Below are 27,583 nucleotides of genomic sequence, written 5' to 3'. Positions count from 1 at the left end.
GAGCTCTCTGCTGCCTCTTCTTCTCATAAGGACATGGGTTCTGCTGGGTTAATGCCCCATCCCGCGACCTGCTTTAATTACTTCCCTAGAGGCTCCATCTGCAAATATAGTCATAATGGGAGATTAGGTATTCAACGTATGAATCTGGGGGGACACAGTTCAGTCCATAGCGGGTAGCCAAGGCACATAGGGGGGTAGGCACAAGTGGGCAAACTTATCTTTGGTGACCCTTTATCTTCTCCTTTCTCTCCTTGTACACAGGGAATGCACCCCCACCCCACCCTGCCTGCACCTGGTACCCCCCGACCTCACCCCACCAATCCTTTATTCTAATCAGGTCTGACTTCTTTTACAAAGTGCCCAATTTTTAAGCTAACTCAACATGTAGACATATCTATTATGGGAAGGAGTACAAAGTGTGTTTTTGTCCGAATTAGGAGCAACATTTAAAAACAAGGATGTTTCAGATAGAAACCCAAACCTCTAGCTCCTAAAAACCTGAGACAGCTGGATTCCCTTTCCTATGGGCCACCAACAGGTTGGAGCGAGGTTGCCTCTGACCTCTTCAGATGCGGCACGAGCATTTCCAATCACTGCATTTATCATTCTAGAATGTTCTTCTTTTTGGTCCAGTCTACCCCTTTATATTGCCTGCTTCCTCCCTGGGGTGTTTGAATTTGTAAGTCTTGCCTGGGTCCTTCTCTTTCTCCCTTACCCTTATCAGAATTTATTCTTTTCCTCCATATTTTGGCTAAAGAGGAGATTAAAAAACAGACAAACAAACAAAAAACAAAAAAAACAAAACAAAACAAAAAATCAAATAAGGCTATTCCAGGTTAATGCATTAGTGGATATTAACGGATCAAAAAACTCCGTAACTGGCACTGTCTGCAATTGCCCTTTGAGGGAGGTTCCAGGGGTACAGGGTCCCAGCAGTCCTCAAATCAGATCCCCACACTCCGGTCAGCATGCCTGGAGCTGGTCCTAACTTCTGTGTGTTCCTCTGGGAAGTGGAGATGAAGATAAGGCCCGTGCTCCTTCCCTTGTGTGCTTGAAGACAGTCCGATTCGACAAGCTATCGTGCATCTTGATTCTTACAGGGCAGGCCTTGTCTCACCATGCATCCACCATTCAGTAAATCCTAAACCCTCTTACTCTGTTTGGATTTACACTTAAAGGTTTTAAGACTCAAACTCTTCCCATTGCGATGCTCACGACCCCCTGTGGAAATCAAATCTGTGGAATTCCTGCAGGAGCGAGCAGATACACAGGAGCTGGTTGTGCTCTCTTCATGCCGCTATTTCAGGTCAGGAGCACTGAGCTAGAGGGTGATTTCATGCAGCGGTGTTTGGAAAGTTCTTCATTATCTCAGTCCTGGTGATGCGTGAGTCACCAGATCCTCGTCTTCAGGCCGTGGGTGTGTGTCGTCAAACTCAGTTCCTGGCTCTCAGATGCAGTCCAGAGTCACCAGTGTCGCACCTGCACAGCAGGGGATGACAACAGGGACACGACTTACGCTGTGGCATGGAACGGTGCCTGTGCACCTGGCATCGAGGTGCTCGCATGGCTGGCCACTTACCCCAGGCTGCGGAAAGCCTTGCTACTCAGACAGGAGTGTCAGATTATATTAAATCTACTCTGTCCTCCTCCTCCTCCCTCTCCTGAGAATTGTCATAGCTGTGCCACCCGCGCCTATTGGGAGACTCTCATTTTGTCGTGTTGCGACCACAAGCCCACATCTTTTGGGGGCCTGCTGGTCTCAAGCATGCGACCAATACACAAGGTGATCTGTATTTTGCTTGGTGGCATTTCCTTGGTGGTGCTGATTAATTCAGAAAGGAGCCCTTTATTTGGAGCGGGGACAGCATCCCTGGGTGGGCAGCTCTGGTCCTGCAGAGTGTCAATGATGAGAGCTTCCCGGGTAAGTCTTCTCACTTTTCAGCATCTTAATAGGATCAGAAGCATGAACAGCAGGCATTTTCTGAATCTTCCCCTAAGTACTGCAAATACATGCATGTCAGCAGCATTGTGCCCCTGTTATGACAAGGGGCACAGTCTGCAGTAATTGTAGTACGCAGGACAAGACCACAACGCCCCCCACTCTGCACCCAGTCCCATAGCTCCCCGCCCCCAGCCACCTCTAGGCTTTCTCAGGGGGTAAACAGCGAGTGTGGATAAAGCGAGGTACCCAAAATGTGGAGAGTAAATCCCAGTCTCTGCAGGCTCAAACTGGCATCTCCTTTCTCTTCTTTGGACCTTTGCTGGGTGTCTTTGTCAATGAATGGGCTTCTTTCGGCATCATTGCATGAAGTGCTTTGGCACCCTGCTCAGGTGTTTTGTCATGATTTCAGTGTAGGGTGGAGGAGAGTTTGGGGATGATTTTGTTTTCAGCAGCTCCTTCTGTGGTTGGCTTCTTGCGGGGTGGGGCGGGGGAGACCGGTATAGTAAGTGGTACCCAAAGTGCCAATTCATGCTTGGACCGATTTGGAGAAATGACATCTGCAGGAGATAGTGATGACTCTTTCCCTTTGTGTGGTGACACCAAGGATCAGCGCATCCTGGACAGGATTTAGGTCCTGAGCCTTTTTCTTGGGAAGATTGATTTCATCAGGTTAAGCAGCTGACCTTATCACTAATCACTAAGAAGGAATAGAGACAAAACAAGTGGATGTAACATTTCTATAGCCCTCAGAAAATGGGGCGAAAGAGCCAGCACTGCTCCCCTTCCTGATGTTCCTTTCCTGCAGTCCACTCTTCTACGTGAGGTGCGAAGAGACGTGATGTCCTTTGGTGGTGGAATGCAGAAGATGAGAAGATGTAGGCAGATGTGGTGATGCCTAAAATAGGGAGGGGCACCTGTTTGAGGCACGATCGTGAGGTCGGTGTTGTCTGAGAATTACCACAATGCATCTCCACACCATCCAATCAGGTAGTGGCACTTCTACATCCTTAGACCACAGAGAGTGTGGAGGTGTCAGACAGCCTGCTCAAGACCAGCGTGATTGTCAAGGTCATTCCCATAGATCGAGGAATCATGGTTCCCAGAACTAAGCACCCCTAGTACGGTCTATGGGTAAGGTGTGTGGAGGTTGGTTCCTTGTGTTTTATCACCATGGAAATGAGGTGGGTGCCAAAGAGTGGAGGAGCTCCTGATGATGGAGGTGGAGAGGAAGGGACGTTGACTGAAGTATGGGTCCTGGGAATAGCCAGGAGGAGCCTTCTTCCTGGGGGAAGTGTCTGAAACCTCAGGACTGCCTGCCCCTTTCCTGTTGGGAGGGTGAATGGAGCATAAAACCAGAGTGCTCAAGGTATGATAGACAAGAGTCACCAGCTCAATTCAAGATGTGGGTGGCCTGTGGATATTAACTCACTGAGGGAGTGACTGGAGGAGAAACCTGAAGGACAGGGCAAGCAGGGAAATTGCAGGCCTGACTGCTGGAGGCTGATGAGTCGCCAGTCACCTCCCATTGTGGCTGTTCATTGTCTCTGTTGCCTCTTTCTTGTTCTTTTTGGATGGATGTCCTCCCTTCTTTCCCCTTTGTGAGAAGCCTCAAGGTACTTATTAAAGTCATTTTCAGATTGCTTTATTATTTTTATTTCCTCTGGAGTAAATGCATCCTGATTATTGATTTTGTTGGATCTGTTTAGTACTGTGAGGTGTTTTGTTTTTTTTTAATTGTGTTTTGGAATTTCTATTTTCAGACTTTTCTTTAACAGGGGATTTTACCCCCAACTTCTCTCTCTTTCTGTGCTCACCCCCACCCGCTGTTTGACCTCTTCATAGTTACTACACCACACCCTGAATGCCCCCCCAGTCTTGAACTAGATTTTATTACTGGTAGCCCAGTTCCCATACTCGGTGATATTGGGGCATAACACAGCACATACACTGAGCCAGTGGGCTTCTCCCTCTGCCTCCCCAGGTGCATTACCTTGTGTAGGCTAGAATTCTGGGAAGACGTCAATTACTTTCAGCTTTCTTTGGTGGCTGGGGGCTGGACCAGCCTCGGGTCAAGCAGTGAGCTCTGCTTGGGTCTCTTGCCTCTTGCAGGAATTTTGAGTCCCACACATACTGAAAAACCAAACCAAACGAAACCAAACCTTGACCCCCAATTCTGTGCCTATGTCTGGTTGGAGAATCCGGTAGTTCCCGGAGTTCAGCTCACCATTGGTGCTCCAGCCATTCATAGTACTCAGAGATTTTTACCTCATTTCTGAGCAGGGCAAACCCTTTAAAATCTTCTCTAGTGTTTATTATGGCCATGTGTTTGGAACAGTGAGGAAAGGGTCAGGTCAAAGCTCGACTTAACAGGATTGCCTTGTTACTCGTTAGGATACAGACGTGTAGTGCAGGTGAGCACGCCACACGTTGGGGGTGATTTATCTGCTGGGAACCTCACGATGTACTTAATACATATTATTTTATTATATTCTTACAACATCATTGTGGACCACTATTACTCCCGTTTTATAGAGTAAGACACTCATGGCTCAGAAAGAAGACAGAAGTTGGTCCCACATCCCATGGCTTGTGGATTGCAGAATCACCCCCAACCCGGGGCCTACCTCCCAAACCAGAACTCTTAGCCACCGTGCCCTGCTGCATCCCTGAAGTTGGGGGGTCATCTCACGAAGCCCTTTCCTTCTGTCCTAGGAAAATGAACTGAAGGATGCCACCCAGGGGGAGTACCGCCTGAGACCGCACGATGCAGGCCTTCCTGCAAGGGCCTGGCAGCCTGACAAGGTAACAGGAGGCGGGGTGGCAGGGAGGAGGCCTCGGGGAAGGGGGGGCAGGGGCGGAGGGCATCACACAATGCCACCCAGTGCGTGGGCGGCCAGTTCCTGGGTCACGCCTCTTCTGTTCCCTCATGTGATGCCCACACAGACCATTCAGCGGTGTCTAGTTCGGTGTCCGCTGGTGATCTCCAGTTGGAAGTCTGTTGGGATCATATCCTTAACAACAAGGCTAGAGCAAATCACCCATACCAGTCACCCCCCAGCTTTTATCAGCCTGGTCATGGCACTGCCGTCCACCCAACTGCCCAGGGCAAGGTGCTAGGAGCCACCTGGATGCTTCCCTGACCTCACACCTGCAGCCGGCTGGTCAACCAACAAGCCACATCAGACCTTCCCTTCCCGTCTCCATCTCTGTCACCCCCTCCAGGCCATCCCTTTCTCCTGCCCCAGGCCTGAAAACATCCCCTAATTGGCCCGCCTCCCTTCTTGTCATCCTGGGTCATTCTCTGGCAGCAGCTGAAGTGCTCTAGCGATACGACCAGCTGACAGTGCTCCTCGGAGCACCCTTCCAGTGCCTCCCATGCATGAGGATGCCACTCCTCCCCACGGCACCATCTTGTTCAACCTGAGCTGCCTCTCCGCCTTTGACTCATGACGTTCTGGCCACTCTGACCTTTTCGTTCCTCAGTCCACCGAGCTTGTCTCAGCACTCAGTAATTTTCTCTGCTTAGAATCCTACCCTCTCATCTTCAAAGACGTGCCAGCTTCTTGGCAGGCATCCCGAAGACTTACCTTGTCAGCAGGACTGTCCGTTGCTGCACACTCCGTGCCCATCCCTCGCTCCTCCTCTGGTCTCTGTGACCTCACTGGTTTTGTTCTCTTGTATCTCTGATCACGTGGTCTATCATGCATCTTCATTTATGTGTCTGTCTGTCTGCTCGCTGGGAGAACGCTGGCTCCTTTGATGTCATATTCATCAGTGTATCCCCAGCACCCACAACAGCCCGCGTAGTAGGTGCTCAGAGAGTACTGGTTGATGACTGACTCGTAGTTTGCGGTTGCTAATTTCACAGCCGCACTAACGCATGTTTCAAAGAATAACTGAGTTCTAACAATTCACACAAAAATTAGAGCTTTCTTGATTTGATACTTATTTTTCTGCCCTCCAGTTGGCCAATTTTTTTAAAAAGATGTGCTTTTCAGAAAATAACAAGTGTTAGCAAGGATGTGGAGAAATTGGAACCCTCGTGCACTGTTGACAGGAATGGAAATGGTGCAGCTGCCGTGGAAAACAGGATGGCGGCTCCTTAAACAATTAAAAATAGAGCGGCCGTATGATCCAGTACTCTCCTTCTGGGTTTATAGCCAACAGAATGGAAAGCGGGGTCTTGAAGAGATAGTTGATACCAGTGTTCCGAGCCGCACCATTCACACTGGCCGAAAGGGAGCAGCCTAGGCATCCGTCGACGGCTAAGTAGAGAAACCGTGGTCCGTATTGATGATGGGATGCTATCCAGCCTTAGAAAGAAGGACATTCCGACACCTGCTACCACCTGGCTGAAGCCTGAGGGCACCATGCTCAGTGACACAAGCCAGTCCCCAAAGACAGATACTGTGTGATTGCACTCAGGTCCCTGGAGATTCAGGGACGGAGATCCTCAGGGACAGAGAGTAGAATGGTGGCAGCCAAGGGCTGGGATGGGAGGGTTAGTGTTTAATGGGGGCAGAGTCTCAGGTCGGGGAGGACGAAAAGAATTCTGGAGATGGTCAGAGGTGACGGCCGCACAGCAGTGGGAATGTGTTTCGTGGCACTGAGCTGTATGTTTTAAAATGGTTAATAGGGTTCAGTGTTATGCGATGTGTATTTTTTTTTTTTAAGATTTTATTTATTTATTTGACAGAGAGACAGCCAGCGAGAGAGGGAACACAAGCAGGGGGAGCGGGAGAGGAAGAAGCAGGCTCCCAGCGGAGGAGCCTGATGTGGGGCTCGATCCCAGAACGCCGGGATCACGCCCTGAGCCGAAGGCAGAGGCTTAACGACTGAGCCACCCAGGCGCCCCTATGCAATGTGTATTTTACACTATTTTCTGAAGAGCTGTGTGCTCGCTGTGTCCCAGCCCTCCATGCAGTCCCTTTCCCCCCATTGCACCAGCTCCTGCTCTCTCTGTGTTCTTTCTTTCCAGATCTGCTCTCGGGAAAGGCTCTGATAAACTCAGCCTCACTGGGGCATGAATGCATCACGAGGCTTAGTGACTCCTTCTGCCCGGGGCTATTTTTATTTAAACAGGAACAGACATATAAAGTCATGGTGGAGTTTCAGGCGGCAGATACAGGCTGAGAATAGGGCTGGTGGGAGCTGGCTGTAGGACCCGTTGAACCTGGGATGGTTTTCTCTCTTCTGCTCACCCCATGTGCACTTCTGTCCGCTCCCAGGCTGGACTTCTGTGCCTGGAGTGGTGATTGCAGCTTTGTGAGGGCACAGAGATGGGGCAGAAGCAGGGGTGATAGTCCTGCTGGGGACATCTAGCCTGGCCGGTGCTGGTCGGCAAAGGGTTAGAGTCAGAGCTCTTGGGCGTCACCCCCTGGGTGAGGTCTCTTCTCCTGGACCTGCTGCAGGGCCTTGCCGATGGGCAACGCTGCTCCCATAAGATCCTTACAGACCTCAGTGTGTTTTCACTTAAGGTTTGAAACTTCTTCCCATGCTGCCTCTCTGCCTTGGCCTTTTAAACAAGGCTGTGCGGCACAGACAGGAGCTTGTATTCCTTTCAGCTTTGCAGAAGTGCGTGCGGGCGCCCAGTGACTCACCAGCGCAGACAGGAATAGCAGGGCTTTCAGAGAGAAGCAGGGAGACTGGCAGGGCCGTGCAGCTCTGCCCTGCCCCTCTGCTCCCTCTGCAGACTCAGTGTTTCTTCGTGCGCATGGGTGGGCTGTCTGAGAGAGAGAGATGGGGACAGGGATGGGATGGGGTGGGGACGGGATGGGATGGGGTGGGGATGGGATAGGGATGGAGATAGAGAGGGACCGAGGGAGAGGGAAAGCATGGGGAAACAGCCATTCTCCCAAGACTGTCCTTGGGGCCGGTGTGTGTGTCCTGGGGCAACTAGGGGAGGTGAAGGGGTTGGTTAGTGTTGCTGACATAAGTATTGAACCCAGCACCAGATTCATGGGTGGGGGAGCTGTCCCTGCAGACACACAAGGAACCCTCCTGGTTCTTGGGATGAGGTCTGGAAATCCCCAGTGGGCCCCCCACCCATCTGAGTCTGGCTTGGGGTTGCGGTCTGCTTCTTAGGAGGCCCGGCTATCACACCCTAGTTGTCCAGATGTTCCTGTGCTTTCTCCCTCGTCCTCCTCCATGTCCCTTCAAAGCACTGACTTCAAGACCAGTACGACTTGGGTTCCCCGATGTTACCACTTCCTCTCACATTACTGCGGGGACCTGCAGTATTTCCAGGTACCAGAGTACAGCATTTGGCTCTGTGTGGGGTGTGTAGGGCTTCCGGGCAGGCCTGGCGCTCCCCCGTCTGCACTGACCAGCTCGTGTAGCGTTCCCGTGGGACAGTGGGCCCTGCACCTGCCAGAAGGCTCTGGACACATGCGTGCAGGTTGGGATGGTCCATTCTGGGCCCCAGCCCCGCGCCGTGCCCCTTGGCGCGTGATTCCTGGCTGCCCTCTGCTCTTGGAGGGGACTGGTTAGCGCAGGACCGCTCCCCGCCTGGGGAGCCCAAAACCCATGTCGGCCCCCCGACAAAACAAGAGTCTGAGGCTGCTTCTTGGAAACACCTTACTTCAGTGCACTTTGCTTCTCTGCTGCTGGAGGATTGCTGTCTTTCTCGATTTAATCTACCAGAGGCCCAGGAGGAAGTAGTGGGCCCCTTCCAGCGGGGTGGTGGCAGGGGGGGCAGTGGCAGGTGGGGCCACGGGGAGAGGGCGCCAGGGAGAGGCTGCCCGAGTGGACCTGTGGCTGTGGGGGGAGGACACTGTGCCGGGGTCCCCAAGACCACCCAGGTGCCACGATTCGCTGGGAAGACTCGCAGGGCTCAGCGCACAGGCATGCTCATGGCTACGATTCATCATGAGGGAAGGACACAAAGTACAGTCAGTGGAGGGAAAGGAAGATCCAGGGGTGGCTGGCCTCCAGAGCCTCCCGTAGGAGTCCCTGGGACGAGCTCAGTTCCGGCAGCACCAGGCGTCGCCGCTCGCATGAAGGGTTGTCCCAGGAAGCCCTCCGGAGCCCCAGGGTGTTGATGGGGCTGTCATACTCTCCCTGGCACGTCCCAAATCCCCACCTCCCTGAAGGAGAGCAGGTGGTCAGAGGAAGCCACTTGCTTTGCACAAAGAGTCTGGACACAGGGAGGCCCTCCCATCCGTTAGGGAATCGGGACTAGGGATTGGACTGCAATCCTAACTCCCAGTCGCCCGCCACCAGCCAGCCCTGCCAGAAGGCCGTTCCGGCGACGGCAGCTCCGGGCCTGCTGAGAGAGCTCTTCTGTGCACACGCCACCCCTGCAGGTTGCTGGCGAGGGCGCGAACTCCAACCTGCCCCTTCTCCAGCCCCTGCTTTCCTGCTGGTGCCTTCCCCCGGTCAAACCTTATCAGGAACCGGATGGTCTGGGAGACTGGCCTCCTGAGTCCTGGAGCACGATGGGCGTGGGTGGACAGTAGACCTGGAGGGACCAGCAAAATCCATCTGGCCAGGAACACAGCCGCCTGGCATGTGCCCGCCCTCCCCCGGCGCCTTTTCATTCCTGGAGCACTGACTGCGCCAGGCTCTCTTCCAGGCTCCGGGGACAGAGAACTGGGTCACAAGGACAAGTCCCGTCCAACTGGAACTTCGACTCTAATGAGAAGCAACTGCAGGGAAATGTAAACAGCTACACAGATAGTGAGATATTCTGGATAGTGAGAAGCGCCTGTGGGAAAGAAAGCACGGCCAAGCAACGAGGGCGCTGGGGGCAGATGAGTGGGGAGGGTTTCGTCACCTGGAGCGCGGTCGGAGGGTCTGTTGAAGGAGGTGGCATAAATGATGAGGAGGAGCCAGACCTGCCAGGATCATGGGTGGAGGGGGGTGGATAGGTACTTGCCGTGGTGCAGACAGCATGTGCAAAGGCCCTGGGGTATGAATGAGTTTGGCTTGTTTATGGGCTAAAGGGAGGACCAGGGCGGTCTGAGCATGTGAGTGGTGGTACGGGGACAGCAGGTCGGATGGGACAGCTGGAGGGCCACAGGCTGCAGAAGCGTGCAGGAGTCTGGACCCAGTTCTAATTTCGTGGCAGCAACAGGAGGTTTTGATCAGAGGGAGGCCAGCCCTAATTCACGTCGGGGTGCATGGTGGCTGCTGCGGGAGGCTGACCGTGGAGCCCTGGACGTTGCTCTTGACGAGTGAGAACATGGAAAGTGGTGGCTTCCGGCGAGCCTGTGCCCTAGTGTTGCGGTTCAAGTGTGAGTTCACATAGACCATGGCTTTTTCACCTGCCGCATTTGAATTTTTTTCCAAGCTCGCTGCCTGACGTGTCACACTGGAGTGGAGCGGCATTTAAATACTCCCGTGAATCAGACCTCTCTCTGACCCCTTAATAACAGCCTCCCCGTAACCCCGTGCCATTCAGGAGCGCCAAGTGAAATTGTCCAGGTTGGACTCGTACTCTGTACACGGAGTGCCGGGAACAGAAAGGGCCTCTTTTGGAGCTGTGACTCCGTGGTAGTCTGCGATTGAAGCTGTAATTCATGTTGTAACATCTGGGAGGAGGGAAGAAATTAAAAGCCTGTGGTTGGGCTCAAATATGCCGCACAGCAAAAACACGTGGGGGAGGAACCGAGGTATCTTCCCTCATCTGTCGCATGTCCTCCCTGCTTTCAAAGAAGCCGTAGGAGAGAGATGGACAGTTAGCGGCGCCTCCCACCCAAGTTCAAAACCTGGTCCCGGGAGCTGTGGCCTGAGAGTGCATGCGGTTTCTGAGGTTATTAGGACATCCATCATCCTAAAGCACACAGAGCTTGTCGCCATTTTTATCCACTTTTAAGACAAAAGTGGAATTTTTAGAGAAAAGAATTAGTATCCTGGGCAATTTGGGTAGCACTCGTATGTGTTAGGGTTCTCCGTCCAAAGGGACAGGAAATGATTCAGATTGCTGTAAGCAAACAGAGGGAATTTATTGGACTGCGTGACTGGAAAGGAAAAGATTAGCTTCAGGCATAGCTTGATCTAGGTGCTCAAATTATGTCCTCAGGATCCTGCTTCTCCCCCTGCTTCTCTTGATTCTATGTCCGTCTTGTTGGCTCTGTTCTCAGATGGCTTATCCCCTCACAATGGCTCCAGCTGCAGCCTTGTGTCCTCAACTTTCCAAGTCCAGTGTATGAAAGAGGAAGTCTCTTCCCGGGCTTCTCTACCAGTCTAGTATCTCATTCTCCATGGATGCCACTGGGTCTTGGGTCCCTCCCCACCAATCACTATATCCAGGGGATGGGATTGTGCTGATAGGCCCGGGTCACAGTCCCGTTCCGGAGCCAGTCTCTGTCGCTGTGATGGGGGAGGGGGAGGAGGCAGGGGTGCTGTGTGCTTATTGGTCACACACATTCACGCCAGCGGGATTGGACCCACCACGGAGTCCACGATCCAGGATGAGGGAGGGGAAGGTTCCCACAAACCTCGAGGAGGAAGTGGTAGATGCCTGCTGGGGGCGGACGCCCTGCCGCTGCCGTGCGTGCCGTCAACAGCCCCTCTCTCCGCCTTTGCTCCCTGTAGGTGAGAGCGGAGCGTGCTCGGCTCTACCACGTGCTCACCGTAGTGACCAGAGAACGCGATTTGGCCGTGAAGGAGAAGCATCAGCTTCAAGCCAAGCTGGAGAACCTAGAACAGGTCCTAAAGGTAGGACGGGGACGCCTCCGCGTCCCTGAGGGCCAGCATGGGATGGGGGCGCGGGACCGCAAAGCGGAGAGGGGTTAAGACTGTTTGATGCCATTGCCCAAATTCAGGGCCCTCAGGGCTGTTTTCACCCTTTGGATGGTATCAAAAGCAATAAATAACAAAATTCGAATGTTTCTGGAAGCGGTCCCGTGAAACCACTTATGCATTCCCATTTCTTAGGATGCTAAACACAGCTGAGGAGAGACGGCGGGCGGGGCTCGGAGTGGGAACCGAGCGTCCTCACGTTGAGGACCCGGGGTGTCTGTGTGGGCTTCTCAAGCCTCTTGACTGTTCAGCTGTCCCTCACCTTTGTTATAAAGACAGCAGCTAAGTCAGAGGGCTGCGTTGTCAGGGTGCAGGGAGCTGGAGGCCCTTCGTGCGTTTCTGAGGAGCTGGGATCCCTGTCAATATTTAATGGGGGCTTGATTTGCTGCTGATGGCGCAGAATTAAGCTGAATGAGTTCTCATTGGGTAGAACTATTTTTTAAACATGGGAGACTAAATTAATCATCCCCTCTGGTCCTTCCATGTGGGACCGACAGGGTCTGAGCACAGTAGCCACCAACCTCCCTCGTCAAGAAGGGACCGTCTTCCCATCAGAGGGAAACTGTTGGCTCTCGGAGGGGCAGATTCACGGCTGGTGGGGACTGGGGTGAGGTGGGAATGGGGAGCGACTGCTTTTCTTTTGGGCTGATGGAACGTTCTGGATTTGTTGATGACACACTCTTGTGAGTTTTCCGAAATCCCTGCTCTGTACGTGCCTGCCTCGACTTCCCTGAAGGCAAGGCCCGGGCTGGCTCTGACCTCTCTGCTGTCCGCCACTGGCTCTAGATTTAGAACAGCGCCCAACGGAAATGAGGTCCTACCGCGTAATCACGCATTTCCGCCGCGCACAGACGACCTCCCGAATTCTCTGAAGGCACAAAGTGCATCCATCCGGCCCTGCCCTCCGTGCTCGGGACGGCATGGGTGTTGGGGGTGAATTGGTGGTGGCTGGGCTGGGAAACCGCATGGATTGCCGCAGCCTGAAACAGCAGGACTGTGGCCCCCACCGTGCAGGGGGCCAGGCGGCTGACATCAGGGTGTGTGCAGCGTGCTCCTGTCTGGGGCTGTGCACGGACTCCGTTCTGTGTCTTTTCCACCTTCTAAGGCTGCGCACAGCCCCTGCCTCCACCTGCAAAGCCGGAGACGTGGCGTCTTCGCTCGTCTCAGCCTCCTGCGTACAAGGATGCTGTGGTTACGCGGGGCCCGCTGGACAGTCTCCCCCAGCGCCCTTATTTAACCACACCTGCAGGGTGAGGTGACATGATGACAGGCTGCAGGGATCGGGAGGTGGGCGTCTTTGGGGGGTGGAATTCAGCCTGCCCCACCCGAGACGACTGGAAGGAGGTGAGCAATCACACTGATCCTATCTGTGGGCAGAGGTGTGAATTCCCATCAGTGCAAACCAGGTGCCTGAGCTGGGCCAGTCTCTCCTCCTACCTGGAGTGGGTGGGGGGCCATGCACCTTGACCAGCAGTGTGGAGCCCACTGCCCTTCCCGTCTGGCTCCAGGGTTGAACCTGAGCATGAGGGCCTTGCATACGGTAGACGTCCTGGGTTTGAGCCCAGGTTCAGTCCCTCGTACCTGCTAATGGCCCCCCTCTCTGGCTGTCCCCCCGTCTAGAGGCAAACACCCCAGGGTGTCATCTGTCCTTGGGGGGCAGCCTGGGGAGGAAGCCTGTGCAGGGCGTGGGCTTGGGGACTTTGGGAATTACAAGGTGAAGAAGCTAAACTGTGGTCTGGGGGTGGCGTGTGGGGTCTGGATGGGCACGTCCCGTGAGGCCACAGCATGGGGCCCTGCTTCTAAGGGTGGCACTGGGTGGGCAGCTATCAGGGTCACTGCTATCTCCATCAGTAGAAGTCAGTGCCTGTGAGGGCCCCACAGGGACATGGGGCAGCCGTGAGGGCCTGGGGTTCTAGCACTTGCCTCTCTCGGTCTCCAGGCCCCCCTGCTGTCCTAACCTGCCTGTCACATTGAACATGGCAGCCAGAACAGCACCGTTCCAACAGAGATTGGATCCCAATGCCGCCCCCAAGCCTCCATGGGACCAGTCCCTCACCACCCGAAGCCTCACCCCTGTGCGGGCCTCTCTGGGCTCCCACCCTCCGCCCCCTGCCCCACGCTCCCATGGCTACTGGCTGGTGTCTGATGGCTTTGGCAGGGTGACTGGCTTTGTTCCTTGTTGCTCCGTTCTCTGGCAGACTACGCCAGCTCCTGATTACCGCGTAATCGTGCAAGTTGCCGGGGACGCAGTAGCGGATCGCGTCTGGCCCACGGGGGCTGTGGGGTCCCTCGCCAAGCTCTGGATGGACTCAGGCGGGGACTGAGAGTCGGGGCGCACGGTGTGGTCGGCTCGCTGCAGATGCTACGGGAGTGTTGACCGGCGATGAATGGCACCTGCTGTCCCTTTGTGAAGGGTCACTCCAGGGGCCATGCCGCGACCAGCGTGAGGAGCAGGAGACCGATGAGGAGCCGCACTGCAGACACGGGGAAGGGCGGTTTCCACGGGGGTGCAGGGGAGAGCGAGCGACAGGGGCGTGACAGCCGGGGAGGTGCCGAGGGTGGCGTCGAGGGTCGGGCCTAAGTTTTTGCTCTGATGCAGAACATCGGCACTGGGGAGTCGGGGGTCAGGATCACCTTGTGTTGGAGATGGGGTGCACTGTGACCACGGGCTCCTCTGGGTGGAACACGCCTCCGTCCCCGTTCTGGAGACTGTCCCACTGCTCATCAGAACGTGGCTCCATTCAGTTACTGGATGATGCGTGAGGCAGAAGCAGTTCGTTTGGGTTCAAGTGTGATGGTCAGGCGGCAACCACGGCGTCTCGTCGCTCGAGTGTCTGGCGGTCACAGCTGACTGACCGGTATGGCCTCGTAGCCGACGCCGTCTTCCAAGCCCCGAGTGAAGGGGGGCGGAGGGGGCTCGCGAACGCAGCACGCCATTTTATGCTAATGAGGTGTGAGGACAGCCCGTGCCGCGCCCGCGTGCGTTCCGAGTCCGTCCCAACTGATAATTAGTGCATCGGTCACGTTCGTGTGTCGGCCTTTCTGTTTCCGAGTATCACTCTGGGCCTGTCGTCATCCTACTGAGAGTTCAGTGTAGCTTAAGGCGCCTGCGACTTTCCCCGATGGTCTGAGTGCGTCACGCGAGCCACTAGTCCATCAGCACACGGTTCTTCCGGAGGCCTTTCCCCCATGGCAGGGGCTGCCAGGTCAACTCAGCACTGAAACAGCCGGGAGAGTGTGACCCGATGCTGATTCGAGGAGGACGCGGGTTTCCAGGGCCTCGGATGCCTCTCAGGGCTGCCGCCATCGGCCTGTGAGAGACCCAGAGGAACCCGCGGCAAGGACACCCTTGTTCCTTCGATGGTATTTAATGAGCACCTATTATGCACCGAACACTGCAGGTGCTGGACAAAAGTGAGACCGCGCCCTCGAGTCACACCGAGTTAATGATGCACATGTCAGGTGGTGACAAGTACAGGGACAGATGCGGTGCTTGGGGAAGGCCTCACGGTGTGACGTCTGGGCGGGGACCTGGGTGCAGGGGTGCAGGGAGCGTGCAGAGCAGTCACAAAGCCTGAGACGGGGTGGGTGCCCAACACGTCTGAGGAACGGTGAGGGGCCTGAGTTGCAGAATTAGGAAACAAGAGGATAGCAGCCAGGAAAGGTCAGGTCTTGAAGGCTCCTTCCTTCCCACGGGCATGCTCCATCCACCCCAGGGCCTTTGCACTTGCTGTGCCTGTTGTCTGATTGCTTTTGTCCCAGTCACCCTCCAGGAGATAACAATTGCCCTGTGGGCAGGTCCCATAACTTTTCTGCATATCGATATACGCCCAGTGCTCATGCAGGCGTAGAGAAGCCACGTAATAAATGTGGGCTGAATGACGGGCACAGGATACTCTTAAGTCTGCCCAGTGGAACTAGCCACTTACGAGTGACCTGCTCACAATAGCTGCTCGGCTTTACAGAGGCCTTCCGATGTGCCCTACCTGAATTATCCCCTAGACCCTGTTCACCACACTGCGGCCACAGCCACGTTGGTAAAATAAAATTGCTACTTACGCCTAGCAATTGCTTCTTATTGCCCAGAGATTAAAATCTGCTCTTACCACAGGGCCCCCCGCTCACCCTGTGCCTAGCCATGCCGGCCTTCTCTTTCTGGAACATACAACACCTGTTTCCACCCCAGGACTTTTGCACTCTTGTGGGTTGGAATGCTCTTTGTCTCCGTCTTGGTCTCATGTCACTTCCTTGGCGATACCTCTCCCAACCCTCTCATCTACAGGAACCACCATCCTGCCCATCCCCACCACAGTGCCCAACTCCATTCTCTTCAGATATACCCATCTTGCTTGTTTGTTCACTCGCGTATTGTTTTCCCTACCAAATGCAGCCTCCTGGAGACAGACTGTTCCGGTGTCTAGGACAAAATCTGGCGTATGGTGGCCATGCGGCAAATATCCATCAACGGAGTAGATTAGTAACTGAGTGAATTCAGGGCAAGCCAGCGAGAGGCCTGCCGTTGCCGAGGCACTCTGCGTCGTGGGGAATAACTGGGCAGGTGAGGGCCTGCGGCCGAGGACGCTTGTCAGGGAGGATTGCCTCTCCGGGGGTACAAGTGCTCTGCAAACACACAGCCGCAAATCAGGGGCTGCCCCTCTCTGGCACAGACGGACGGAATGTCTCCACGAGGAGAAACGCTGGCACGTTCACGGTTCCCAGCATGCGTGTGGCCCCATGCCAGCCTCCGTGGCTCGGCGCCCAGCGGTCCTGGCGCAGGTATCTACCCGGAGCAAGCTGGACAGTCTTCTCCTCCAGCATCTCGGACTCAAGGATTCTGCAAGAAGTTCTGAGTGCCTGCCACACGGACCTCCTGCTTTCTGGGGCTCAGGGCGTCCTAGATCCCAAGTGTTAGACCAGCTCCGTGGAAAGAAGAGTCATTTATGACATCTCGGTCACCGCGTCCCTGCAAGCACAGCTGCCTCCGTCTTCTCTGTCTTCTTGCTCTGGGCCCGGAAGGCAGTGCTGTTTGTCAGATGGAACAGACGTCCGTCTGTAGTTGAGGACGGGACGCGAGCCCTGGCATGGGAGAGTGACCCACCCCAAAGAGCTCAGCCTGGATGCAGTGGACGGAGGCCGTGAAGCAGACAGGGGCCAGCAGGTGTGGCCACCGTAGCCTGGCAACCTGGGGGCATCTCCTGGGGATGGGGCCGTGGCCGTGGAGGGAAGCTGCTGGATGGCCGTGGTGGGGTGAACAGCGTCCCCCACATTCGCGTCCACTCAGAGCCTGTGAGTGTGACCTTGTCTGGAAAGAGGGCCCTGCAGATGGGATGGAGTGAGACCTGGCCACAAGGGAGGCCCACTCCTGATGGCAGGCCTCTCCAGCAAGACTGTGGAGTGAGCCTGGGTGTTGTGTGGATTGTCTGGGGCCCTCCTGTTGCTTGAGATTCCTGAGAACTCTTGGTCTGTCGTGCGCGAGGCCAGCGGCAGGCTACAGGCAAACCCGTGTCCGTCTCCCTTCCGGCAACAGGACCGGAACGCACTGCACCTTGTGCGGGGCCTGGAAGTCTGACCTCGGTACATAGAAACGTTCTCGATTAATTAAACTTAGCATATTGTATTTTGTGATTCAAAGGAAAAGGGAAAAAAAACGTCCAGGACCAGGTTTTGTTCTCATAATCAACAGATTAGTCCATTTAAACGTAGATAATCTAAAGGCTTGTTTTGTGTTAATGAGCAAGTGCTTGTCTGGGATTAATAAGTCACTCTCCCAGGAACAATTAATCTTCCTCTATCTGCGGCTCCGTCCCTGCGCCCCTCCCTTCCCTGGTACCTGCACGGAGATTCAGCCCTGTGACGCCAAATGCAGACCCGCCTGCTGCCGTGCTCCGCTGTGGTTAATGTTTTGTGGCTCGTTTTCTATGTTCTTTTTTTTTTTTTAATGATTTTTTATTATATTATGTTAGTCACCATACAGTACATCCCCGGTTTCCGATGTAAGGCTCGATGATTCATTAGTTGTGTATAACACCCTATGTTCTGATACTCAGGCTCCAGGAACGCCCTCCAGGGGTTTCTGCAACATGAGAATAATACGAAGGGCTCCGTCTCCAGCAAAACCCTTGATGGGCCCGGTCCAAGCAGCGATAGCGTGATCTCCATGTTCAGATCCCAGCCAGAAACAGGAAATTTGCTGCTCTGAGAGGTTCTCTGGCTGCCTCCACCTCTGCGGGGAGAGACTTTGTAAGAGGCTGAGCGCCCGCGGATTGCTGGCTGGCACTGGGGGACACACATGCGTCCTGTTCTGCATCCGGCAGAAGGTGGGACCGGGTCCCGTTCGGAGACTCAGACCCTCACCCCCTCCCCGTGCCGTTGGCAACTGTCTCCCTGGGGCAGGGCTGTCGAGTTGCCATTCTCTGCCGCATGCTGAGCCAGCCCATCAGAAACCCGAGCTGCTGTATGTGTTAGGCGTTCAACCTCACAGTCGTTGGGAAGATGAAAAAACAGCGGTGGAATGTGGGGCCCCTCTGCCAGGTTAAGAAACGTTTGGGCGGCCGGTGCACGGTGGGGGGCAGGTGCCTGGGCGCGGTGCTCCGGGACGGCCTTTGTGGGTTCCAGCGCTGTGTATTCCCGTGTGGCGCGTGTGCACCCTCCCCTGGGGGCTCACTTCGGGAGTCCACGCAGACACGTAGAGCCCCCAGGACGTGCCCTGTACGTTGCCCGCAGCGCTCTCCTCGCTGGGAGACACAAGCACAGGGTGTACTTTGGGTCAGCCTGCGGCCGCTGACCAATGACTCAGGACCACGCCTAGTGGCCAAAATGTGTGCCCCCGTGAGGGCTTCCACCTGTCATCCTGGGGGCGGGGGACTGCGTCCACTGCTCCAGGCCTGCCCCTTTCCCGCACCTCTTACCAAACCCTCCTATGCACCCCTGCACCACAGACGCACACAGCAAGCTGGCTCCCGCATCACTGAGCTCTCCCCAAAACTTTCCTTGACAGGCTCCTTGTCATCATGGCGTTCTCGGCCCAATGTCACCTCCCTCACCAGCTTGAGTGGAGTGTCTACTATGTCCTTCTCCCTTTGCACACCCCCTGCCTCTCCATCATCCTTTATCGGTCCCTGAAACTCATTCACTTGCTAGATAGCTGGCTTATTTCCTGCATCCCCCCACCCCCTGGAATGTAAGCTTCACAAGAGCAAAAATAATCTTTCAGTTGTTCATTATTCTATTGCAAGCATCCAAGCATCTGGCACAGAATAAGTGTCCCGTAACGATGTTTGGATACATGAAAGCACGTGTCCAGGAAGTTAACCGCATTTCAGCCCAAGCCCACAGTCCCTGAAATAAAACCCGAGTCTCATTGCTTCCCCGTTTCCCTGCCCACCCAGCTGCTGCATCCAGAGACATGCAATTCCTTCTCCCTCGTCCTGGCCATCCCATTCCTGTCCCTGGTCACACCAGCCTTCCTTCACCCTGGCACCAGCCTTGGTCCCTACTACCACAGGACCTTTGCACACACAATCCCCTCCTCATAGAATGCCCTGCTCATCCCGCTTCTAACCAGTTTGTACTCATCCCCAAAACCTCCTCTCACAGTCACCTCCCCAGGGCTCATCTGTTTGTGAGTCAAGACTCTCATCACTGAGCGCTTCCCCGTGGGTTTTGGCATGTATACATGTAATCGTACCCACGACAACCACTACATAAAGAGCAAAGTGAAGATACCGAGCCGTGCTCATGTTTCTGTATTGCACTTGGAGAGGCAACTACAATTCTGAGTAGATTATTTAAATTAAACGTGTATTGAGATCCCTGGGGCAACCACTAAAAATTAGATGAAAATTTATAGCCTAGCATTCAGTAGATACACGAAAAGGAAATGCTAAAAACCATTCAGACAATGCAAAAGAAGGCAGGCAAGGGGAGCTAGAGCAAGGAGGACAGAGAACACGGAAAACAGATAATAAGGTGGCACACTTGGAACTCACCAATAATTGCATTAAACATAACTCGGGGCAGGTCTCCTTGAATCTAGTATTTCCTCTGGTCCTCGCGACAACCTTGGGAAGGCGGGCTTCTTCCTCCTTTTCACAGACGAGCATGCTGGGGCCCAGGAAGGGCGGGAACGGCCCGTGAGCCCTGTCTGGCTGACCGTACCCTCTACCCCGCCACCGCCTGGGCCCACCCGGCTCCAGGAGAAGGGGTCGGACTGACCACACAGGCTGAGCGCCCCGTCCCTGGGCCTCCAGCTCCACTGGGGGCCGGTGGGGAGCCAGGGCCAGTCCACGGGACTATGGACAAATCGGGAGTCAGGGAAGCTCCCAGATATTGTCAAAGGGGCTCCCCGCTTCCTAATTTTTTGCAGCATGAGAAACTAAGACTCTGGCAAAGCTGTGTTTCTGCTTTCAGAATGCACACAGCTCCGTTTGCTTGCCGGTTCTCGTCATGAATGAATCTGGCTTGCATAGATGGGACAGGAAGTCACAGGACACAGAAGACAAACAAACACCTGGAAATGCCTCGTCTTCCTCACGTTGGAAGACATGAGCTCAGTCAGGGCCGGGGCTCCTTCCACCAGATGTTGCGTGGAAGGCTTCGCCGTTGCCACAGCGCGTACCAAAGCCCACGAATGCAGCATTAAACGCGTCACCAGCAGCTCCTATTAAGGGAGGTTATGTTCTCCTGAATTTCTTCACTCAGACAGGCGGGATCAGAAGCAGGAGACACACCCCCCTTTGCTCTAACATCGAGAGGAGAATGCACGTGTGCCCTCTAACGTGCGCGCGTTCCTGGGAAGCGGCCTCATTTGCGGCCGCTGAAATGCTGGTGTGGATGTCGACATCCAGCTATAAATATCACCGCTTTAAAAATAAATCTGGCCCAGGCAGAGTGTTTCAGACGGACGTTTCTGGCTGTGGTGCGTAATTCTTAGTACTTCTCAGACGTGAAACATTCCTCTGAAACGGGGCATGTGCCCTTGGAATCGGGAAGCCATGTGTAAAGGGAAGCAAAGCCGAATATTAGGAATGTGGTGGGCTTTTGTGTTTGGGTGAAAGCCAGGGGTTTTCAGGCTCTCCGTGAGAACCTGTGGGTCCCAAGCGTGCCCAGGGACAGTGGGCATCAGGACGACTTGAGGAAACCATAGGAATGACGATGTGAATGGCCTCCCAGGAGAAATGCAGGCTGCTCTTTATTGCCCCGGTCACGTGGCACGCACCCCGTCTTGTGTCCGAGGACGGAGTGTGTCTCGCAGCCTGAGAGGCTCAAAGACACTGCATGAGAAGGTCTCTTCCAGGAAGCCTGCTGCGTATCAGCACATCCCACATGCACAGGAAGGGTCCCACGGGAAGCCTCCCGCCCAGCAGGCAGATGACAGAGTGAAGGGACGTGTGCACAGGTCAGGGAGCTGGGCTCCCTCCGTTCAAGTCCTCGCTTCGTCATTTCCTGGCTTGGCAACCTTGGGCAGGTTACAGAACCTCTCTGGGCCTCAGTTTCCTTCTCCATAAACGGGAATAAAAATACTGCCTGCTGCCGATGTTGCTGCAAAGATTCAGTGGGTCGTGTGTACGAGTACTTAGCACAACTGTCCTTCCAGGACTCGCACTTAGGTGAGGTTGAGGATGCCAAGGTGCGGGGCTGGGAAGACCACACCAGCAACCTGCTTACAGGGACAAGAAGGACGTGGGTGTGCAATCTACAGTAAGCAGAGGAGGGCTGAGCTGCTGCGGCCCCACAGGCGGGATCAGGAGCTCCCCTGCAGGTTTGTGGTTTCCCATGTCACTCCCCTTCCTTCCACCCGATCCCTGAGCTCGTCCCCTGGCTCCCTCCTGGGGGGGAAGGCCCCAGTGCTGACGGGTTGCAGTGTGGCCTCCGTGTGCAATCTCTGAGCTGGCCATCGCCTGGAGTTCCAGGGACACCCCCTTGGTTGGTTCTATTGCTGGACCCCTGGGTCTCCAGCTCCACACACCATGGGTACCCCATGGCTAAGGTCATCTCCTGCCAGTGACTTTGAGCTTAGGACTTCTTTTCCTGACGGGTGGAGAGACATGGCAGCCGGTGTCTTCCAGGCCTGCCCAGGCCCCCTGACATGACGACTCTTGTGGGAAACCAAGCACGCTGACCCCACCCCTGCCTCCCTGATCTCCAGTTTATACTCTTTCTGCTGCCGAGAAGGTGTCAGTTACTTCTGGAAAGCTCCTTTGGCTCTCTGGCTGTTTCTTACCCCAAACAGGGAGCTGAAACAGCCCCAAAGCTGTCATGATCCACCAGCTGTCTCTTTATTTTGAGAAGCAAGAATAAAAAGTCATGAAATTTCAGTGCATAATGTGAGACATTATGGAATTACGTTTTGTGGCAGCCATAAATGCTGTTGAAAAATATTTTAGTTTGGACAATTTGGGATAAAGTTCATAGAAACCTATGTCAAATAGTTTGAAGAAAAACAGAGGAAATTCATTGGTTGATAAAGTGGGGTATACGAGAGATAGGTTAGGCTTCAGGTATGGCTGAATCAAGGTGCTCAGATGATGTCATCAAGCATAGTCTCTCTTCAGGGCACCTGGGTGGCTCAGTCAGTTAAGTGTCCGACTCCTGATCTCAGCTCAGGTTTTGATCTGCTATTCACAATTCTGTCCGAGTCTGAGGCCTGAGATTTGAGGGCTGATTGTAAGTCCTGACCTGAGTCTGAAAGCCTGAGAACCAGGAGCACTTGTGTCCCAGGGCAGGAGAGGATGGGTGTGTCTCAGTTCAGACAGAGAGAGTGAACTGGCCCTTTTGCCACCTTTTTGTCCTTCGGGTCCTCAGTGGAGTGGATGAGGCCCATGTAGGGATGGCGACTTCTTTCCTCTTCCACCCAAATGCCATTGTCTTCTGGAAACCCTCCCAGACGCACCCAGAAATAATGCTTCCCCAGCTCCCTGGGCACCCCTACCCGGTCGGGTGGACACATAAAGCTGTGGGGGTGACTTCTTTCCTGGAGAGCGCACCCCTGGCCGCGCTGGGGGGACCTGTTGGAGCAGGAAGACCACCTGTGCATGTGGTTATGGCCCAGGGCAGAGGGGACAGCAGCTGGCCTGGTGGTGGTAGATACGGAAGATGTCGGAATACACGGAAGCACTTTGCAAACTCTGGATGTTCAGCGGGAAGGGATGGGGGACCAAGGGGGAACTGCGTGGATGGTGGTGTCATGGCTGAGATGGGCAAACTGGGGACGAAGTGGTTTGGGAGGGAAAAATCCAGAACTCAGTTTTGGACAGGCTGAATTTGAGATTCCTCCTGTCCCTCCACGTGGAGAGGGTGAATGTGCAGTTGGCTACCAGCAAAGAGAGAAGGATTTCATTTGGGAGCGTGAGTTTATAAATGGCAGCTACAGCCGTGATGCGGCATATCCGCCCAGGAAAGAGTGTAAGTGGAGCAGCAGCCATGCCTGGGTCAAGAGACTGTGTAGGAGGAAGGGAGCAGCGGGGAAGGAGGGGAGTCAGGCAGGTGTGGGGCTCCCGGACAGGAGCGGAGCGCACCTGTCAAGGGGTGACCGCGGGTGGAGAGGTGCCAAGGGGTGGGTCCCTGGAGCAAGGGGTAGCCGCGGGCTGGACGGCCCCTTGCTCCCCCGTCCTCCTGGGGGGTGTCAGGCAGGCAGGGGGTGTCCACCGGGTGGTGGGAGAGGCCAGACAGCAGAGCGAGAAGTGAGGGTGTGGACGCGGCCAGTGGAGACGCCAATGGAGCGGTGTTGCTGGGAAGGACAGCAGAGGCAGCAGCCAGGGCGGGGGGTGGGGGAGGCGGTGTTGAAGGGACAGGTGTGGTCCGAGCTCCCGCGAATCTGTCCTCCCGCCAGGGCATCACAGCCTCGAACGTCCTACCGCACGAGGGGCACGTGTTTGTACACGTGTGTGTTCCTGACAACCACTCCACAGCGACCCGCGCACCAGCCCCGAGAAATTTCAGAGCCAGTGGTTTTCATCTGTCTGACCCGTAAATCAAGGCAAGGAGCCCACGGAGGGTCTGCTGCCCCACGATGCCCCCGTGGCCGCGAAGCCTGCAGCCGCACGCTCGGACCATCTCCGAGTTCGGTCCATGTTCCTAATGAATTCTTGTAAGGAAAATGGTTTCCTCCTTCCACTAATAACTTCCTTCCCGAAGCTAAATAAAGAGTACCCGGGCTGCTTTCGGCAGTGCCCACTTCCAAAATAAACAGAGGCTCAGAAATTAGCCGGAACAATAGTGTAATTAGACAGCTGCGTAATTGTTCATGCAAACCAGGTTGGCGCTCGGAGCCTGAAACCGCCCATCTGTCCGCCGCGGAATTTCACGGTGGAGAAGGCGCGTAGTAGGAGGCCTCAGGCCAGGAAGGGTCGGCTTGCCACCCGGGGAGAGGCTTCCGCACTGTGTCCTTTGGCTTTCCCGGGTCCGTTGCCCACGGCCAGCGGTGACCACAGCATCCCGCTGCTGGCATCAGACATGGCAGTGCACTCATTGGCGGGTGCCGGGTGCACAGCGAGTGCCCGTAAGTGGGAGCGCAGCCTCTTCTTCGCCACCGTCTCATGGGTGCCGCGGTCCAAGCCACTTGTTGTCCTGCGGGAAGACGCCCCGCTCACCCCCAAGGTCCTCCCCCCTTCCCCCACACGAGAGCCCCGCACTGGAGCGGCCTCAGGGCGTCAGCTGCGTGACACGCACGGGGCTCCGTGGGCTCAGAGTGAAGGGTGACACAGGACTTCATAGGCGCCACTCCACCTCGTGAGACGTTCAGCACACCGCACAGAGCAGGCGCCAGTTCATAATCAGCAATCAGCATTATTTAGCGTATTGTTAATAACCGTTTACAAATGGCTAATGATGCTAATGGATAATTAACCCAGGGGAGAAGGTGAAGCACAGAGAGGTTAAGTCACCGGCCCAAGTTCAGCGCTGGGATTTGAACCCAGGCCGTGTGGCTCGTAAATGCTGCACTCTGCCTTGTGCTGTCCCGAAATGCCGGAGGTGCGTCTCCACTATCCCTGCGCTATCTGTGCCGTCCCTGCAAGCGCCTGCCGGGAATGCTTGCAAAGGTCAGTGGCCGGGGAGAGTCCAGTGTGGCTGGAGCAGAGTGCCAGCAGACAGCTGCAAAGCCTGAGATTCGGAGGCTCCCTCGAGCCTGACTCGAATCCAGGACAGCTGTGTGATGCACCAGGAAGACTTCCCTGTGCCTCGGTTTATAGTGCCTGCCTCCTAGATGAATGGGAGGATTGCAGGATGTAAATCGCCCTACAAGGCTTAGAATGTAGGCAAGGATCCGTAACCTGGGGTTGTTGCTTGCACGAGGCTGGGAACGGACAGGAGCGAGAGCTCGCCTTTGCACGAGGACCTGTGGTTCCGTCAATGCTTGGGGCATTGAAGAGACAAGGCAATTTGAGGTGGAAAGCTTGTTGGCATCAGGGCCCCCTGGAGGGGGGGGGACTGCCCCCTGGAAGACCCGGGGAGGGGGAGAGGGGGCGGGGAAAGTCAGAGCGGCCTGCGGGCCCCGCATAGGACTCCTGGCTCCCGCGCTGACCCTGCCCTGTCCCCCCGCAGCACATGCGAGAGGCTGCAGAACGGCGGCAGCAGCTGGAACTAGAGCATGAGCAGGCCCTGGCTGTCCTCCACGCCAAACAGCAGGAGATCGACCTTCTGCAGAAGGTGAGCAGTGGGCGCGCCCGGGGCAGGGGTGCGGAGGGAGGGGGGCTGGGGGCTGAGCACCCGCGTCTCTCCTCCTTCCCCGCGTCTGTGCCTCCCCGTGCTGCCCAGCTCCCCTGAGTCACCCGTGTCCCGTGCGCGAGGGAAACACGCGGACGCTCCAGTGTGCGGTGCTGGCGGGCTCGCGGGGACCAGCTCGCTCCTGTGGCCGCCGCAGGCTGAGTGGCTTCAGCCCTGCCGGCATCGATCACAACTGAACACACATGTGTGTCTTCATCTGCAACCTTCCATCCCAGAAAAATTGCTATAAGAACCACAGGACCTGGTCCGGCATGACCTGGGCTTTGTCTTCTCTGTTCTTCGGGGTTTGGTTTGTTGGCTTTTTCAGTACTGGTGGGATGGGGGTGGGGAACTGGGTTAAACTGATCGCCTGTCCAAGGCGGGGGTAGAAATTGTGGGGCATCCATACTGCAGACCAGGATGGCATCATTAAAAGGAATAATCTTGGTTTATATCTGCTGAACTGGGGAGATTCCATCATGTGCTGGTAAGTGTGCAGATCAAGTCCCCGGGTGATATTTTCAGCATGAGAGAGAGGGAACGAACACAAAGAAGAAAGAGAGGCAGAGACTAAGAAACAAGGAGGAGGAGGGAAAATGAGGGGAAGGAGTGAGCAGCTCCGGGGGCGCATCCCTGTGGCACCCGTGGTGGAGCTGGGGGGCTAAGAACGTCACCCCTGGGCCCGTGTTCATCACCAGCTGTTTTCCTCTCCTCTCTCTCTTGGGGTCCTGCCTGTGGTTCTCATTTCTTTCCGGAAGCCCCAAGTCCCACCTGGAGCCACTCCTCCCTGGAGGACAGCTGGGGGCCCCCGCAACCAGAGCCTTTCTGGTCTGGGCTACAGGTGCATGGCAGCCCGTGGGGGGCGCTCCTGAGACTGGCCGGCCGAGGGCAGTGGGCAGCTCCTCCCCTGCCCTCCATCCACCCCACCGCCTCTCCAGGCCTCTGCTCTTGAAATAAAGGACCCAGGGCCACATGCCGTAATACGTTGGCCGGCACGGTGAGAAGCAACGTTTCATTAGATGTTATCCAGAAAGGATATTGCTTGCTGAGGTCCAGAGATTCGGCTCTTCTCCTTGCCCGCCGTGTGGAAGCGGGTTCCGGTGCCCGGACGCAGCCGCCCGTCACCTGCACCCGCTCCCCGCGGCCCCAGAAGCCCCGTCCCTGGCCCGGCGCCTCCCAGGCAGATAGTAATCCCGCAGAACACAACTTCGTGCCGAGGACGACGGGTCGATGGTTCTCAGCAGCACGTTCTCCGGGAGCCTGGAGTTTTATTTACGAAGCATTGGATGCCAGGAAAGGGTGCCAGAGCCAATTCTGTTACCCAGGCTTCTCTGCGCCTCGTCCAGGTTCCCTTCTCCCTTCCCTGCATCCGCCATGGTCTCTGTTTTGGACACACGGATGCTTCATCCGTGGCGGGAGCTGAGGAGCAGAAACTGTGGCAAAGCCACTGTGCCTCGGGGGTGATTTCGTACAGCTCCGACTTCTCAACAAAGCATTCGCAGAGGAAGGTTGAACCTCGAGCGGAAGGAGATCGGCGATTTCTTCAGAGCTCCTATTTCCATTCGATTTCCAGCATGGAGGGCCAGCATGCTGCCCTTGCTGATGAGGTCATTCATTCATTCGTTCGTTCGTTCATTCATCCAACAACTGTTGGCTCCGGTTGTTCCGGAAGGGGAGCCCAGTGGCAGGGCAGACGGCCTGTGCCCACATGGAGGGAGAGTGACCTGAGTTCAGATCCCGCAGACGCCATGCGGGGAAGGGACAGAATGAAGTGACGGTTCACAAAGACAGCTGAAGCTTAGGTGAGCGGCAGGTCGTGCAAGCGTCGGGTCCCTGGTGCCTGGGGAAGGAGGCCCTTGGAAGGACGCAGGCCGAGCCCAGTGGGCAGGAGATGCGTCCCAAGGAGGGTGGCACCAAGCCCCGGGTGCTCTGCAGGCCGTGGGACGAGCTCGATCTCGTTCCAAGGGAAAGGGAAGCCGCTGGGGGCTGAAGCAGGGGTGCAACCGGGTCTGAGGCACACCCCCTGAGCATCACACTGGGGGCTGGTCTGTGGAGGGGCGGGGAGGCCCCTTACCCACTGCTAGGAAGCCTGGTGTCTCAGCCTGGGGTGGCTGCAGAGGGGACACGCGGACACATCCCAGGACAGATCAGGAGAGGGAGCCATCTGCTCAGGGGCTATGGATGGAGGGCAAG

The 27,583-nt window shown here is 55.6% G+C and overlaps 1 protein-coding gene across 1 annotated transcript in view; it reads left to right on the top strand.

Moving 5' to 3' along the window:
* Positions 1–4,654: 4,654 nt before the first annotated feature.
* Positions 4,655–27,583, top strand: part of RIMBP2 (RIMS binding protein 2) — an 88,416-nt gene continuing 65,487 nt past the window's right edge. Inside the window, exons 1-3 of the mRNA XM_045779254.2 lie at positions 4,655–4,744; positions 11,480–11,602; positions 25,229–25,333. Coding sequence (XP_045635210.2) covers positions 25,232–25,333 — 102 coding nt within the window. The 5' untranslated portion in view covers positions 4,655–4,744; positions 11,480–11,602; positions 25,229–25,231. The remainder of the gene's footprint in view (positions 4,745–11,479; positions 11,603–25,228; positions 25,334–27,583) is intronic.

Source organism: Ursus americanus, chromosome 30 (genome assembly GCF_024610735.1).
Source record: "Ursus americanus isolate L20-20 chromosome 30, mUrsAme1.1.p, whole genome shotgun sequence".
NCBI classification, from domain to species: Eukaryota; Metazoa; Chordata; class Mammalia; order Carnivora; family Ursidae; genus Ursus; species Ursus americanus.
Note: the sequence above shows the minus strand (reverse complement) of the source record. Positions and strands in the feature narration are given on the sequence as shown.